Source organism: Bacillus rossius, chromosome 16 (assembly GCF_032445375.1).
Source record: "Bacillus rossius redtenbacheri isolate Brsri chromosome 16, Brsri_v3, whole genome shotgun sequence".
In the NCBI taxonomy this organism is placed as follows: domain Eukaryota; kingdom Metazoa; phylum Arthropoda; class Insecta; order Phasmatodea; family Bacillidae; genus Bacillus; species Bacillus rossius.
In genome coordinates, this window is record NC_086343.1 from 10,865,837 (window position 1) to 10,883,692 (window position 17,856).

Consider the following 17,856-nt stretch of genomic DNA (forward strand, 5'->3'; position numbering starts at 1 on the left):
TTAAAGAAAATTATGTAATCAGAATAACTTTTATTACCGACCGGGTATTATATTGCACACAGTATTTGTGTTCATTATCGTGTAACTTTGCTTTCTTGAGCCAACTTGTGGTCGAGTTGAATCGGGTCAACCCTGTTTTACTCTAAATGTGTAACGTCCGCATGCCTTTGTATATCTGCAAATAATAGTTTTTGCCCCTGTTAGCGCTGATGTAATTGCTGCCCTGGACCACGTGATCGTAGTTAATGGAATTTTCTATGTGAATCTTTTTACAAACCTATAGTATGTAAGTAAATTCAAAAATTTTCAATACGTACATATAAGTATGTATTGAAGTACTATGTACGTAATCCTCTTTTTTTTTTTTTTTTTTTTCTCTTTTCACTTTTCAGTTAGACAATGAAATAGATAAATTATGTTTCTTATGTACATATTAATAAACTTACAACATTACTTGTAAAAAAAATTGTTTTTCTTTACTTTTCTTAGTTCTTAAATGTTATAAAAAAAATTTTTTGTCCTAGCCCTGTTCGGATTAGATGGATTTTCGGATTAGCGGGACTCTACTGTAGTGTTATTATATTCTCCTTAATTGAGAATGGTCATATTCTTGTTGATAATTTCATGTTTGTGTTTGTTAATTATTTTTGTGACCTGTTAATTCTGGTATATATATAGGTAGATGAATTAGAAGTTGTTACAGTTTGCATGCTCTAGTATGATCACATATTCTCTGCACATAGTGTGTCCTTGTGGATGCCCTTAAAAGATAGGGACCAGCCCTTTCCTTATGCCCGGCATGATTTTTTGTAGTGGTTGGGTCTAGGATAGAACCCTGATCACTGCAAAATTATTTTTGTTAAAATACATTGATTTGTAAAGGTTTAGTTTTTTACACTTAACGCTAATCAATAATCTGTATTAACATGATATTCAGAAAAAGGTATAATTTAAATTTTTCTTCTCTTTATTGCAAAATAAATTTTTTAAATCTACTCTTTGAAGAATTACTAATTAATGTAATAGAAAAATAAATAATAAGTGTAATGGATAAACTATGGAAAGTAAACTTTAAACACCTGCAGACAATTCTTCCATTGAAGTATGCTGTAGCTAGGTAAATCTAATTTATTTTTCTGTGTAATATTTTACGCTGGATTTGTTGAAGTTAAGACTTCACAATTAAATAGTGATGATTAAATTCCAGTTTGAAGTAAAAATAGTGAGATGTGCACATTATCTCTGATTTTGGTTGATTAAGTTTATGTTGTAAATGTACTTGGGGAAAAAACAAAGAAGCTACATAAAATATTGACTTGTGATCATAGATTTCCTAAATGTGAACTTCATTGTGGTCACAAGTTACAAACATGTTGATCACATTTTACATCAGTGGTCTACTATTTGTATGTTAAAATTTTATAAGAAGTATAGTGTATAAGGTATATTAAACGTCCAAAGCATTAAGTATACAGATATATCATAGAGGTTGCATTCTATTTGCAGCTCTTTCTTATTTGTTTACATTTTCTTCTGTTTGTTCAAAATAAATTTTTTAGTATGCTAAATATAATTATATTTTAAAATCTTTTTGAGATATTAAATAATTCTGGTAAGTGCAAAAAATCATTTTAATACTGAATAACAAATTTTTCAACAAACATTTTTCTTCCATGAGATTTTTCAAATTTACATGCAAATAATAATCCAAAAAGTTTGTTACCTTATTATCCTCTTTTAGTTGGAGATGTTTTTTTTAATAAAACATGTTCCAGTGGGTTGTTTCAGGTTGTGACAAAATGGGCTATATCTTTTCCTGAAGTTATGTTGTTTCGAAAGACAATCTTAAGGCATATCTTAGGAAATTTCTAGAGTAGCAACTTTTGCAGGGAAAAATATCCCAGCAATAATAATAATTTTACTAATTGTTAAATTCTTAATGGTTTTTATTTGTACATATGCACAAATGTTTTTTAAAATGAAGGGTAAAATTCTGAGAAAGATTAATAATGTTAAGTCGGCAACATTTAAAATGCTGTAAAATTGTGCAGAAGACTGGTTAAGTTAGGTGATCAACATTCAAAATATTTCATAATCTTGTAGAATTTTGAAAAAAATGTTATGGAATCATAAAGGAACATTAGTAGGTTTTATAAAAAAATAATTTCTATTTTTTTTTTCAAAGACGTCATGACTCTCGGAACTTACTATCTCGTACGTGGAAAGATTTATAAATAATTCAAATTATGAATATTTAAATGTTCTTTGAAGAAAGCCATGGTTCACCGAGGGTGCAAACTTGTGGATACGTATATACCTCTTGAATTTTGAAAAATCACAACGAAAATATTGCCCACAACTTTTATAACTTCTAAGTTACGTATGTAAAAGATCTTACTACGCTGATGAATTTAGGCAAGTATGCACATTATTTGCGTACTAGTGCGCCACAATATTTTTGGATCAAGTTTGGCGGGGTGAGGCATCGCTTTTAGCCAGATTTGGCTACTATCTGGCCCCAAGTGGAAGGGTGCGTGGCCAGTAGTAGAAAGTAGGTCTTTAGGTCCAGAGCAAGGCTGCCTGAAGCGTAGCTGCGTAGGTTGTTTTGGGGGCCGGGTGAAAACTGCGTTGGGGTCAGCCTGGCGGTGCTGCGGCTCGGGAATGACCGTCGTCGTCGGGCCACTGGTCGGTTTTCAGTCGCCCTGGTCCGTCGTCATGGCCGCGGAATCGCAGCAGGACGTCTCGGGATCGGATCTCTCCCTCAGGGCCGGTCGCGCTCGACTGAGGTACTTGCGCGAGGGCCCCAGGCTGGTCGTCGGCGCGAAGGGCGGCGACGTGCCCCCGGAGTCCGTGCTGTGCCACGTGTGGTGGGACGTGCTGGAGCGGGAGCAGAAGGAGACCAACGCGGCGCTGCTGAAGCTCAGGAGGCGGCAGGAGGAGCGGCGCGGCGTGGTGCGGTTCGTGCTGGGGAGGGACCCGGGCCTCCGGGCGGAGCACCACCTGGCGCGGCTGGGGAGCCTCGGGCTGCAGGCGACGGTCGAGGCCAGCCCCCAGCTGGAGGGCGCGGTGGCCCGGGGCGACCCGGAGACGGCGGCGCGGCTGGTGCTCAGCACGGCCAACTGGGAGACCCTGCTGCTGGAGCGCCGGGAGTGGACGGCCGTCGTCAGCAAGCTGAGGGCGAACCATGAGGAGCGGCGCCAGATCGCCCGGGCCCTCGTCGAGGAAGACCCCTACCTCAGGAACCCGGAAACCGTCCTGGCGTTCCGCAAGCTCGGACTTAACAAAATCCAAGTCCGATGTTAAGATGGCCTGTTGATTCTCTCGACGTAGATGTTTCTCGAAGACCAAAAAGTGTACAATGTTTTTTTTATGAACATTTTGACGTTGATGATGTATTTGTTTTCAAAAACTTAAAGTTAAAAGTGGTAAACAGATAATTTATTTTTCTTCTCGACAAGATTGGCTAAAGTGCTTGAAATGGATTTCATGGATATATATTTTTTTTAATAACTTTGTGTTAAAAGTGGAAATTATTAAATTGAAATAACACTGCTATAATTTTTCGTTCTTCTTTTCTTTGTAGTAAACTTTTTTTTATCATAATGTAATTAATTCTCTTTGCTTACCATTTCAAAAATGTCACAGAGTACAAACTTTGTGTTTTGCAAGTTCTAATCTTTCATAGAGGTTGCATCTGTAGTTGTTTACATTATTTTCTGTTTAATGTACTTGTGAGGGAAAATGTCAGTGTATAAATTTTTAGCTTTTAAAATTAAATTATTGTTTTTGATTTGAATGCTTCCTGGTTAGTACTAACATTGTGTAACTTTAGTGGTTTAGTTTATGTCGACATGATTTAGGACTTATTACCTACTGCTTGTGACCTTAAGGCTGGCTTGCTTGTTGTGACTTGGGGAAATAGAAATTATTGTTTATTTTGATTAACCTGAAAAATGTTCTAATTTTCATATCTGACTGTGTAAATCAACTTTTTCAACTAAAATTCTTTCATCTTTTTTTTTGTTTAAATATTTATTTCTAGATAATTTTTGTAAGTCAAGTAAAATTGTATTACCATTTATTTTCATTGATAGGCACAATTCCTTTTTGTCCCTATCTGTTAACTAAGCAACAAGCAATTTATTAAAAATGTTTGAGATAATTTGTTGTTTTGGACCTTTTCATGTTAGATATTTATCATGTTTACTTCAATAAAAAAACGTGTAAAAATTAATTTTTCATACAAATATTCAAGAATCTTTTAGTCATCCACATAACTTATTATAACCAATGTTGTAAACCAACATATTTAAACTGATATATTTATACTAAACTGTAGGTGTACCATTCGCCAAAATTTATTTTTTTGGTTTTCACTGATGTGTATAAGTGAGTCCAGCCTCTAAAGTGTTCGTTTAGCAATTAAAAAAAAAATGTTATGATAAAGGTTTTGTATGGGTTATGGCCTACATTCAAAAATGATAAACAAGTTTCAGTGGGTACCTATTATTATTTTAAATTACAGCAAATCAGCAACGGTGAAAAAATTTTTATTTTAAAGTTTGAAAGGAGTCGAGTGGATGCTGTGTCTATGGAGGCTGTTATTCATTGGATCGTGGGTAGAAATGTTGGTCTGGCTGGATTGAACACAGTAAGTGTTTTGTCTTGGCATTCTATCATCCTGATGGCTCTCAGTACCAGTTACCTGTTTAGTAATACTTCATGATTAAGTGTTTATGACTTAAAAATATAAATTTTGAGCTCTATATAAAAGATTTTTTTTACATTTATGAACAGTGCTGTGCAAGGAACAGTGAAAGTCTTTAATCCAGCATGTTCGGGACCCCAGCCACGCCGGATTATTAGGGACAAGATTTTATTTATACTTTTATTTTTGTTCTTAAAACAGAAGATTTCTGGGTTATTGTTTTTTTTAAGAACTTCGTTTATTCATAAATATAGCTTATTATTAAACAAATATGAAACTTAAATGTATCATAATACTGATTTGACCAAAACAGTTCATGGTGCTCTTTTACAATATAATAATCTGTAATAACCATTTCTGAAAACATACATTTTAAGTTTTCTTAAAAAACTGTTTAAAAACAAAATATGGAAACAGAACTACCTACCCATCATCCTTAGGGTGTTCCTAAATGCTTCTCATAAACAGACACCTCAACAGAACAGTTTTCAAAATTGCGTGGTTTCTCCTGAAGCTCTGCACATTGAATGTGTGGCCAGGTAGGTTGACCCCTTAAAGGATTTCTCACTTAAAACTATACATTTTGAGATCCCTATAAGTGATTTTATTTTTTGTGAACAATTCAATACTTGTTACAGTAAATTGTGGTGGGTGCTTCTTCTTCCAGGTACGAGGTACTGAGGTTTCAGCTGCTGAGGATCCGCGGGCATGGCTGAAGAAGGGGACTGCAAGCCCTGGTCGCACGAGGCCGCCCTGCTCCGGCAGATAGTGGAGGACTACGTGTGGTGGCGCGTGGCCGAGAAGGAAGAGAAGGACCGCGCCAACCACCTGCTGGCGCTGCGCAAGGTGCAGGGCGAGAGGCGCGGCGCCGTGCGGCTGGCGCTCCGGCAGGACCCCGAGCTGCGGTCGCCCTTCACCCTGCAGCTGCTGCGGGAGGCCGGGCTCGCCGCGACGGCGGGGCTGAGCCCGCTCCTGGGACGCTGCCCCCCGGAGGGCGGGCGCCTGGCGTGGCTCGTCCGCCACCACGCCGAGTGGGCGGTGGCGACGCTGGAGCGGCGCGAGTGGAAGCGCGTCCACGAGCGGCTGAGGTCTCGCGGCAACAGGAGGCGCACCATCGTCAGCTCTGTCCTCGCGAGGGACCCCACGCTGGTGAAGCCCTCCAACCTGGGGCTCCTCCGCAGAATGGGGTTCAGAAAAATTTAGGAAACATCTCTTTCAAGTGCATGAAGGTGCAATTCACTCCGGCCTTAATGTAGTCCCGCAACACTAGGTCATTGATAAATGTTCTTGGAATCTTTGTTTCGAGTACCATCCTGTAAATTTAAAATGAGATTTTTATTATTTTCATTTTTTGTTTTGAAAATGTCATTCATATGAAATAAATATACTATAAAAAAAAACAATCATCCCTGTGTTTTCTCTGACCCTTACATTTCCCTTGGAGAATAAACTGAACGGTTTTTCCCAGCTTTCTAAGAATTAAGTGAAAAATGGGCAATGCATACTTTTTAGGGCGTTCATTGGCTCAATAATTGAACAGGATTCCCAAAGTGAAGAATCAAGAAGAAGAATAATCGGTAAGAAAGTCTTGTTTTTTTTTTTGTGAAATTTTCTTTGGTTAGAAATTTTGATTGAATTAGTCAAAAAAAAAAATACTTCCCTTGAATAATCCTGTGGTTAAAAGGAAATTTTTATATCGTTAGGTATGCTGCCAAAAGTAACCAAGTCAAAAAGTAGAAAAAATTAGATTAACTTTACCATCTGCCTAATAAAGGGCAGAAGTATAACTCAATAAAATGCCCAAGTCAGTAGTATTTCAATCAGTAGATAAAAAATTTAAATGTTGCTACTCTGACAAGGTCTCAATAACTCAAATACTGTTTACAAAAATATAATAAAGTTAACTAATTCAATTTTGCTACGTTTTGACTTTGTCACTTTTGGCACTATATTGACAATGTATCTAGAATTATTTTTCTTTTATACATGTGGCATCTTGTAGGAATCTCAAAATGTATAGTATATAGATTAACAGCTTTTTATTTAAAACAAGATCCTCTTGTTCTTCATTAGATACCGTTCTAGACTTATTATTATGCTCTATGTAGGTTAGCAACTCATTTTCTTCATAAAAATATCCTAAATTAATCACAGATGTAAGTACAGGTTTATTTATAAATGTTAGCAAAAAAATCATTTGGTAAACTCATGTGTCCCTTTCTTTTTCATGACTTCTTTCACATAATCTTTGAATATGCTGTTCAGTCATAGAGGTTGTAGTTGTATTCTTCAGTATTCTGTTTACTTTATTATTGTTTTCGTCAGTTGCTTATAAATTTCCTACATACAAAATTATTAAGTATTTCAGTTTATTTGACGGGGTGAGTAGGTGTGTAAATACTGCTTTAGAACATATGTTGTATAATAGGTCAATACATAAATAATGGTATATTTAAAAATTTAAATAGTGAGATCTGTTGTTACTTTATATATATAGCATATACAGTAGTCAAGGTTTTTTGAACTATTGTCACCTCTAATTTATATACTATGTAGATAGGCAGTCATTAATAAATATGAGGGCTTCAGTTTATCCTTTGTCCCCAGGCAGACAGATATTTTCATCTAAAGAACTACTATGAAAGCACATGATTGGTAATATCTACATACGATCCGGAAGAACATTCAAACATTTCTTCTCTTTGCTTCATTTCATATCTTTTTCACCATCTCTCATTTCCAGGGTTGAAATGGCACATCTCTCTCTCTCTCTCTCTCCCCCCCCCCCCCCTCCTTTGGTGTAGTTTGTGGGTGCCCTTTACTTCGTTCTCCTCTTGTGTGCGTTGTCAGCCCTGCCGCAAGTTTGTGCGATGTGCACACATTTTCTTCAGATAACACGGATCTTCTGACCCCTAACTGACAGTAACACACATTTGACTCTTAAGGACTGCAGCTTGTGAATGTAGGTAACCTCCATCTAGCACAGGCAGTTAGCCAGACACGTCACTGTACATAGGGGTGGAAGTGGCGTGATGGTAACTTGGCAACATTGGAAACTGTCAGCAGAGTAGAAGGGGAAGTTTTAAGATTTAATCTCTTTTGTCTTTGTTGTGCTCAAGTACAGATAATAGTTTTTACTTAGACCTTCTTGAGACCGAAATGAGTGTGATTGCAAGTTTACACTCTAGCATATTTTTGTGATTGTAAATACCACCAGAGGCGTTATTACAATTTCATCTCCCCTGTATACCTAGCTTGAAATTCTCACTGCTACAAATTTTTTTTTGATGGTTTGTTTTCAGTTACAACTCACCACAGCGTTAATCTTAACTTCCAGCGAAGCTCGACTCGGTCACAATGCCCATCCCGCGTGCAGCCGTATGGATCCCTCAGTTCGGGACGGACTTGATGGAGTGGCCGCTCACGCACCCGTGGACGGAGCCCGCCTCTCGCCCCAGGACGATGTGCGTGGAGCTGTGCGTCTCCGGAGCGGGAGACGAGCGGCGCGGGATCCTCCCGGAGCTGATCGGCTCGTACGTGCTGTGGGACATGCTGGAGAACGAGGAGAAGGACCGGGCCACGCTGCTGCTCAGGCTCGGCCGGCTCCACTCGGAGCGCCGCGGGGTCGCCCGCTTCGTGCTCCGGAACGACCCGGAGCTCCGGGACGGGGGCAGCCTGACGATGCTGCGGCAGCACGGCTTCGAGACGACCTGCCTGCTGAGCCCCCTCGGCCGCGACGCGCTCGCCGTCTCCCCCCGGCGGCTGAGGGAGCTCGTCCGGGGCTTCGCCTTCTGGGAGCTGCTGTCCTTGGAGCAGCAGGAGCGGGTCGCGGAGCTGGGGAGGCTGCAGAGGACCCACGCGCAGCTGTCCGAGATAGTCGAGGAGGTGCTCAAGCTCGACCCTCACCTCCGCGACCGGGAGAGCCTGGGGATCCTCCGCGACGCGGGCCTCACCAAGTTCCTCCCCTGCTGACCTCCACCTTTCCAAGCTGTCGAGTGTTGAATGCTGCACTGACCAGACTCTTCTGCAGAAACATCTTCCTGTGCTTCAACAGCAGTGCTGGTGAATGTAGCGTTGATTGTCTTATCCGTAATTTTAGTGACCTCCAGTGATGTTTCCGAGTTATCTACAATGGATTTTCAAGCAGGCACAGAATATTTTATTTAGTTCTCATTCTCAACAGTGATTTCAGTAATGCATCAAGGTAGCTTAAATTCCACAAAACAAAACATTTGTTAATGTGATATGAAACTTAATGTTTTTTTTGTTTAATATTCCACAAAATATATCAACCAAATATTGTAATCATTAAAAGTTGCAAAGGTTTTTATAAATTTTAATTTTTGCTCTAAGTTAACAAAAAGCTCAAATTAGTGTAAACAGTATTATTAATCAACACACATAGTTTGTGAAGTCAATATTGGCTAAAGAAAAGCTTAAATCTGAAGAGGTAAGGTTTGCTATTCTTATTTTATTTCTTTTATTTATTCATATGAGATGACAGTAGTTTATTATTTTTAGGACAGTACATGTGTATACTTAATTTTGAAGTTGTTATTAAAAACCGAGAGGTTAAATTTTATAGTACTTTTCTTAGTGTAGTAAATGTTTGTTGTGTGTGTTTAATAGCAATCAGAAACTAGGAACTAGAAAATGATCAGATTATTTTTAAATTTAAGTATGTCTGTTTGAAGAAATTTTTTTATAATTTATTTTTTTGGAACAAAATATTTAAACGTGCTATCTCTTTGTGCTTAAAAACCACAAAGAGATAGAAGTTAACTGGTTAGGTTAAGATTTGAAGTAAAAGAAGTCGGTAGAGGTTGGTTTATTCTACAATCGAGGGGAGAGAAGTGGTTATTGTAGATTTTAGAGGTAAATGATGCTCAAATATGTGGCAAGTTTAAATCCCTGGTAAGAAATGCTGGTTATGGGTTGATAATATGATAAGGAAAAGTTGGAGAATGCCAGGAATTGCAACATAACTATTCAGGCAGGGGTGGCTCCAGGGCCTCTTGTCTTTTTAGGGGGGGGGGGGGGTCCCTCCCTTCCCTTCCCTTCCCTTCCCTTCCCTTCCCTTCCCTTCCTCCACCATCAGCTTAGTCTATGGAAAATAGGGACATTTATGGGAAAAGGAAGAATTAAATTGTTATCATGTAATTTAAAGTTCTGGTCAATACCTTTCGATTTGAACTGAGTTCTCACAATTACATATTACAGTACAAAAAAATTTTCAAATTTTTTTTTTTTCTCATGTAATGATGCTATTTAACAGGAGTAGCATTCATAGAACTATCCAGAGTAAAGGAATTATGTAAGTACCATTTGGGCTTAAAAAGGATGTTGTTTCAGGAAGTTTATTTATTATTAGAGGGTTCCACATATAAATACTGTTTGCTATTCAGACTATCATTTTTGTGAGGGAAAGAATTTTGAATGATAAATATTTTTTTAAAACATTTTTAGGCATCTTAAAATCCACAGGGGACTTGTTATTAGTACAAAAAAAAAAGTACATCTTGTATTTGGTTCATAGAGAAAGTGAATTTTATTTGTAGAACTAGAATTGAAGTAATCTCCATGAAACATTAGTATTTTAATAATATATTTTATGTCTTGATTTGTTTTTCTTTGGGTAAAAATAAATGCGAAATGGGCTAAAGTAACCTGTTTTAAAATTGACTATGCATTAAAACATTTTCTTGTAAGTATTAATCAGTGTTAACCTTTTTTTTTTGTGTAAAATATACTATATATTGTGTTTTGCATAGAAAATATTTATCTTAACTGAATTGGGATAACAATCGGTTCCTGTACTAAATGTTAAAATGACTTAATTCTGTGTATATTATTTTTGAAAGTTCATAAAAAAAAAAATTTTTTTCTTTTACATTCTGAAGTGCATGTTGTACCTACCCCACATATTTGCCTTTCTCTCACTTCAGTTTTGTTTACTACAGAATACTTATGACTTTTCATTTATGATGTTAAGAAACCAATATTTCTATCCCACATTAGTTGAAAGGTTTGTTCAGAGGCTCTCACGCAATACATTAATTTATTTAGCCTAAGCCTCACATAGAATGTTGGTGATTTTATTTCCTTGGTGTTAACTATTAATTAATGACTATTTCTGTAAGTTTCAAGATGTTACCTCTCTTGCATTTGTGATTATATCACAATTATTTTCAACAGATATTCAGTAGGTGTGATATAATGAGTGTAATAAATTGTACAAGTGTTCTAAATTATTACCACTTGTGTGACCTTTGAGGCCAGTTGCATTACACTTAGAAATCAGTTTCATAATAAACTTACAAATCAAAATGATGTTCAAGAAAAGTAAATAATTATCATGGTATGTTAAGACCAGGTCAAGAGGCTGCACATTTTTGAATACAGAGCTAAGTCCATTGGATTGATTATTTTATACTAGGTAAGCCTATACACCAATCCCTCACTTAGGCATGTCTTCAAAATTGCGTGAATTCAGTTAGCATGTTAATTTTTACTGCCCTAGTCTAGAATAGCATGTCTGTAAATTTATTTCAGTTAGCATGAAGTTGCCACAGGCAAAAAAAAAGTCAGGCATGACGCCACAAAATCTGCTTCAACACGGTAAACAACAGTTAGCTAAACGACGGGGGGAAGGGATGTGTGCGTAGGTGAGTACGTTATCGGCTGATGTACAAACATCAGCTTTGGCAAGTTCAGTTGAGGCTATTGGGGTGTCAGCACATGGCAAACGTGCCTCCAACTTTTCATATGCATTTACTGCTTGCAACCGCACGTAACTCTATTTTTTATTTTATTTCACTTAACATCCTATGGCTTCTCACCATGAAAGTTGATGATGATGTTGATAGTAAAAAGAAATAACCAACTCAGCACGCAAGACCGATCGAAAACCGTCCGTTCCAGCCATGGCCGTGCTGCTCGTGCGCGGGGGCGGCTGCGAAGGGGAGGACGACCCGGACGTCGTCAGGTGGTTCGTGCTGAGGAGCGTCGCGAGGCTGGAGCAGAAGGAGGTGGACGCCGCCCTGCTGATCCTCAAGCGTCTGCAGGCGGAGCGGCGCGGCACGGTCCGCTACGTCCTCGCCACGGACCCCTGCCTCGGCCACGAGGAGTCCGTCGAGCTGCTGCGCCACTTCGGGCTGCGCTTCACGGGGCTCAAGCGCACCAACTTCCGGGACCCGGGAGGGGTGCGCGACCCCAACTTCGAGGTCATGATCCGCTGCGCGGCCAACTGCGAGGCGCTGGAGCTGGAGAAGGGCGAGAGGCGGACGGTCCTGCGCGAGCTGGAGAAGCGGCACGCGCGGAGGGAGGAGCGCGTGGCGTGCTGTCTCCAGCGGGACCCTCAGCTCCAGAGACAGGACAGCATTGACCTGCTCCACAAGATGGGGCTCGGAAACATCCAGCTAGCAGGGCAGTGATTCCCGCCATCGGAAATATTCCCACAACCTACAAGACCGAACGTTGGCCGTCAAGAATTTGAAATTCAAAACTAAAGACTATAATGCTCTGTTTGCCCTTTTTTTTATTATTATTTCTTCTTTGTATATACTCTCGTCTGTTACAAAATTTTGTGTCTGTGAAGGAATAAATTTATATTCTGAGCTTGTGATTAATTATTTTTTTATTTTATTTTTTAATTTAGAGTGATGTGTTCCTATTTTAGGTGGGATTGTAAAATTTTCTTGATTAAATTCCTTAGCAGTCACTGAAGTTTGACTTGTTTCATAATGCTTTCCGTGATGTCCTTTATGCTTGTTAAATACTAAGTTTTTTTTTTTAAGCCAATTCGCAGGAGATTTTGCGTAATGTTAAAAATAATTTTCATTCGACTGTTTGAAATCCTTAAATGTTGCATTTCAAGATATTGTGATCCAAAAGGACGTCTTAACACTGAGTAGCACTTACACTATGCGAACATTTTTCACTTTTCGTGCAAACTACACCGCATGTCGGTGAAAACACATTACAGGAATAAGAAAAAAACGTAATGCTCATACATCCTGTGACAATCCAATTATCAATATAAATTAGTTATACATATATGTGTGTGTGTGTGTGTATATGTATATATATATATGTATAGCTCTTGTTGTTGAGTCAAAAATTTAAAGGGGAGGCAGCCAGCAGGACGGAGGGGGGGGGTGATAGGGGAAATACACAGAGGACTCCAATGCACTGAAAAACAGTCCATAAAACTTCTGTTCTTCTATGCTGACCCATTGAACTATTACTAGAGACCATGGCTCTGCCTGGGATGATGCGCTGAGGAGTTGTTCGGTGTTGCCGCCCCCGCAGGTTCGGTAGCAAGCACCGCCACCAGATCTGGCTGGAGCCGGAGGGCCTGACGAGCGACGTCATCTACCCCAACGGCCTGTCCTGCACGCTGCCCGAGGACTTGCAGCTCCAGCTGGTCAGGAGGATCCCCGGCCTGGGGAACGCCCGCTTGCTGCGGCCGGGTGAGTTGACTCGTTACGCGTGGTACCTCGCCCGGTCGCCTCGGCTCGCCCCTTAAGGGGCCCACTTCGTCAGGGGTGTATGTGTGTTAGTGAGGCGGGTTGATAAGCGCGACTCTCGCTGGTGCTTCCAGCGCGGTGTCTCCTCTGGACTGGCGCACAGTCTTCTCGTCGTGCACAGGATAACTGTGAAATTTGAGCGGTGACCGTAACATTATATGGCCGAGAAATGAAGATAAAGGTGTTATGCAAGACCCTTAAGTTCTTTCAAGAATCTGTACTGATTGTTTTATGCCTAAAAATTACTGTGGAAACACGCGTTTTAGGCATTTTAACGCTTCTAAAAATACAGTTTAAAAACTTAATCCGAAATTAAAAGTACTTTTCGGTCCTCAGCGAACTCTTAAATGCTATTCGTAAATAGGCCCCACTCGGATATCTTGAGTAGTTTTGAAATCGCGTTGTTTTTCCTGAAGCTCTCACCGTATGTGTGCCCAGGTAGGCGGGCCCCTTAACACGCCTTCTTCTTAACGGGAATCTAGGCTGGGTGCAGCAGTTTTTTTTGGGGGGTTCAATATTTTTGTGCTGTCATCATTTGTGGGGGTTTTTTCCGTTTTGTTAGTCCATTTTTTTTTTGTTTTTTTTTTTTTGTTTGTCGACCATATTCCTGTTATGGAATATTATGTGGTGTTTATATCCTGTTGACAACAGCAATTTTTTTGCTTAATTTGTGTTTTTTTGTCTTTTGGGTTTTTGTATTTTTCTTCTACAGACATACATGTGCTTAGCAAATGGCGTATGTCCAAAAGCTTACATCAAGTCAGTTTTCTACAGTTGTTAAGCTAACTATCATTAGTCAAAACCCCTATTAAGTACCTAAATACCTTATCAGCCTATTTCATGTGAAGAACCTAAACCACCTCCCTATAACATCTGTTAGTAAGGCCTCTCACCTTCGCTGTTCGTCTGGGTCGCGGCCGCAGCGGGCCTGTTGATAAGGTGGTAGCAGCCGAGCTCTGTCATGTCGGCCACTCCCCGAAATAGCGCCTTTTCCCGGGCGTGGTTGCTGTATTTGAAACCTCAGGTCTGTGGTATGGTGCCAAGATCCTAGTTCTCTCTTCCCTTCCGCAATGGCGGCCGGCCACGCGAATGTGAAGCGCTGTGCCTATTTCGTGCTGACGACGCTGTCGTCACTGATGCCACAGCGTTGCCTGTGCGATGCGTTTTTGTAGTGACTTTGCGTCGTATCAGAGTGGTCCCAACGAGGCAGAACCGTTTTGGTTCCCAGCGGGGTGAAACTTATTTACAGCTGCTGGGGTAAGTTGAAGCGATGACTCATTAGAGCTTAGCAGTAAATTGCAATGATCAGGAGTGGGGTGACAATGGAAGAGGGAGAAGGGAAGGGAAGATAATGAATAAAGTAGAGAGTCGGACAACTGTAAGATACTTTGCAGTGTTTTTCATCAACATGTGTGTTATAATTGCGAAACTTTTATTGTGCACTTTATTCTTTAGTTTTATTGTTCAAGTGGATTATTGAAGTGGTTGCCTCGCACTGATTTTTTTTAGTTTGGAAACGTTACAGTTAGCATTTGGCTTTTCTCTGAGTAATTTCGTTTCTTCCATCCATCCAAGTCATCAATGCTGCATTATTATATCATCACACCTCATCATCTCTAAGACATCTATGTTGACGAGATGTTAAAACCCTAATTCATTCATTCATTCATTCATTCATTCATTCAAGATGGTCTCTGGTTAGAATTTTATTTTCCATTCTGATAAATTTAGTAGCTTGAACATTATCACTGTTCTGTTCAGATCATTATACTTGATATAATAGTAAATTTTTTTTATGTTGACTTGAATGTCTATTGACATCAAATGCACTAGAGACCTTAACACAAAAACTGCACATATCCAAGGGTACATCTTGCCTTACAAGTGTCACTAAAGGCAGTGACATACTACTTGGAATTCATCATTTCCTAGTGGCAGTCATAAGCTTTGAATCAATGATGCACTTTTTTTTATTTAATCTTTTCCATAATATTCTTTGTCTGCTGTACGCAAATTCACCAAATAATATGAAGCATTTTAAAAATTTAACAATTTAGCTCATTTTGAATTTCATCTCTGTCAGCAATTTGGTGGGTTTTTCTAGGTTTTTAGTCATACAATATGTTTAATATCTTGTAGGAGATAAAACTGCTACCAACACTTCGCAATTTACTAGCACTCTAAAATATATCCTTGATAACCAGCCTCAGTTGTCTGGGGATCATGGTGACTGTCTTCTATCCCTGAGGTCGTGGGTGCATTTCCTACGTCAGGATTGACTGTTCTTAGTATTAGTTTATTATCCGTCCCCCAATACACTTTAGGCTTACGGGGATAATGTCTTCTAAAAAGCCCCATACATGCTTAGTTTATCCGTCAGTTTACAACGTGTGATATCACTTCTGAACAATTGACTGAAGAAACGGCCCAGTTTTCTCCGGCAGAACCTGTGGTATTCGGCCTGAGCCCCGTGACTGACGGTTCATTCAAGTCCGTTAGTTGCAAGGAACATTTAGGGATGGTCGCATTGAGAAGGGAGAGCCTGCTTCCAGTTTAAAGGAAATGCACAACTAACTACCTTCCTGAGCTGTGGGAATTAGAAGAATACTGACAACCATCAAGAGATTAAAAAAGCTGCCACTTATGAACTAAACAAATGTAAAAGTAACCACATTGTAACTGTAAAGTAGTAACAAAAAAAAATTAACAACCTTCTCTCATCTTTCCGGGGAACTGACACAAATGGAGGAAAAACTGAAGGGACTGGACTGAAAACTGAGCTGTGGCCACAAAACCATAGTTCAGTTAGTTGTTGAGATTACGGTATTCTTTCACTTAGGATTCAGGTGAACTGACATAAACAGAGCATGTACGGAATAAAGTCCTCTAAAATAACATGTTTATGTAGTACATGCCAGAAGTCTGGCAAGCTGTCACCTTGGAGGTGAAGAACATGAGTGGTAAACAGGGCAAACAGTGAGTAATAGTTTTAAGTAATGTAAGTCAGTACCGTAATAGAATGATTTTAAATATGTATACGACAACAGAAAGTATTTACCGCATAAAATTTATGCACAGCACAATACACATTATGCCTTTGACTAATTTACGAACACAACATTATAGTAAAGTTGGAGTGAAAGATGCCTATGGAACTGTAAACAGGTAAATAGAAAATGTGTGTGACACCTGACTAGATTAAATTATTGTACTTTTTCATGGGTATCATTTTTTTTTAAGTATCGTTTGGAGATGCTTGTGTTTGAAATTCAGAAAGTTGAGAATTTTGGCTGACGCTGATACTGAAATGTTGGAATCTGCACATCACTAGCCAGGCTTGTGTTTTTTTTTTTTTACTTTTTTTACTTTTTTTACTTTTTACAAATCATAAACAGGTCACCGCGGACTTTAAATAATCACTTATATCAATATAAACATTCCAAACTGTTACAAAAATCCATTTTCATCTAGTTTCAATAATCGTTAAACATGTTGTATCAGCTGTTATGTGTCGTGCTGCGCCGCCCCCAGCTACTTGGCGCCCTGGGCGGTTGCCTAGTTCGCCTATATGGACGCGTTGGCCCTGTATATGTACCCGTGGTCGCAGGCTACGGGGTGGAATATGACTACGTGGATCCCCGGGAGCTGAACACCTCCTTGGAGACGCGGAGGGTCTGTGGCTTGTTCTTCGCCGGGCAGATCAACGGCACCACAGGCTACGAGGAAGCGGCCGCGCAAGGAATCGTTGCCGGCATCAACGCCGCTTCAAAGGTTTGTGCGTGTAGTTTTTTTTTTTATTTTTTATTTTTTAAGTTATACTTCTAATGCGACTTCCAACTAGGTTGCGTTAAACGTTAAACGCTACCATGGAGAATTATTTGCATGCAATTAAAAACTATTTTTTAATGATGCCAAAGAAGTATAACTTCTCTCGCGCATACCAAAGTACACGCACCCATATTTTTTTTCTCGTTGGTATCACTGGTTGGCTGAAGTAGGGTGGCAAATGCTTAAAGAATGGTTGCGGCCTGAAGAGGGAGAAATATAATTCGAAATCTATCATTTAATTTTCTAACTTTGGCTTTTTTTTAAAATCACAATATATAATTTAGTGGAATTTCCTGAAGTTATTGCATAGACTGGCTGGTAGAAATAGTTTTTACTTGTGAAGTCATTGGCATTCATGTATTTGGCATTAATTTTTGTGGAATAAATGCAACTGTAGTACCTAGTACTGCCAATAGACACGGAGTGGAGGGGACAGGGGAAGCGATGATGGCACCCATAGGACCGCCGCTGTGCAGACTCGGGGGTTTGTCGCTGCAGGTGCTGAACAGGCCCAGGTTCACGATCGACCGCACGGAGGGCTACATCGGGGTGCTGGTAGACGACCTGACGACGCAGGGGACCAGCGAGCCGTACCGCATGTTCACCAGCCGGGCGGAGTTCCGCTTGTCCCTGAGGCCGGACAACGCCGACTTGCGCCTCACAGAGAAGGGTGAGGTTGCTGAACGTGGACTTAGTGCAAAAACGGCCTATTATGACATAGGGTTGCAGATGGGTCGGAAATCTTATAACGACCCTAATCTCGGGAACCGTGATGGGTCGTTAATCTATTCT

General features: G+C 39.8%; 2 protein-coding genes across 6 annotated transcripts in view; both read left to right on the plus strand.

The window, feature by feature from the left end:
- Positions 1-17,856, plus strand: part of LOC134539841 (protein MTO1 homolog, mitochondrial) — a 43,339-nt gene that overhangs the window by 15,329 nt on the left and 10,154 nt on the right. For all 3 annotated transcript variants that reach the window (XM_063382143.1, XM_063382144.1, XM_063382145.1), the window contains exons 7-9: positions 13,019-13,179; positions 16,844-17,007; positions 17,563-17,734. In XM_063382143.1, coding sequence (XP_063238213.1) covers positions 13,019-13,179; positions 16,844-17,007; positions 17,563-17,734 — 497 coding nt within the window. The remainder of the gene's footprint in view (positions 1-13,018; positions 13,180-16,843; positions 17,008-17,562; positions 17,735-17,856) is intronic.
- On the plus strand, positions 6,946-12,336 carry LOC134539842 (uncharacterized). Of its 3 annotated transcripts, XM_063382146.1 has the most exons (3): positions 6,946-7,089; positions 8,011-8,770; positions 11,630-12,336. In XM_063382146.1, the coding sequence occupies exons 2-3, from the start codon at positions 8,089-8,091 to the stop codon at positions 12,139-12,141; spliced, it is 1,194 nt and encodes a 397-aa protein (XP_063238216.1). In that variant the 5' UTR covers positions 6,946-7,089; positions 8,011-8,088; the 3' UTR covers positions 12,142-12,336. The 3 variants fall into 3 exon arrangements, with proteins under 3 accessions (XP_063238216.1, XP_063238218.1, XP_063238217.1); XM_063382148.1 differs by lacking the exon at positions 11,630-12,336 and having other exon boundaries at positions 6,946-7,097; positions 8,011-9,285; XM_063382147.1 differs by lacking the exon at positions 11,630-12,336 and having other exon boundaries at positions 8,011-9,285.

What these genes read in the sequence shown, in the direction of transcription:
- LOC134539842 (XM_063382146.1), top strand. Translation starts at nt 8,089, where the DNA reads ATGGATCCCTCAGTTCGGGACGGACTTGATGGAGTGGCCGCTCACGCA. An exon ending in GTGCTTCAACAGCAGTGCTG is followed by an intron (nt 8,771 to 11,629) that starts GTGAATGTAGCG and finishes CGTCCGTTCCAG; the next exon opens with CCATGGCCGTGCTGCTCGTG.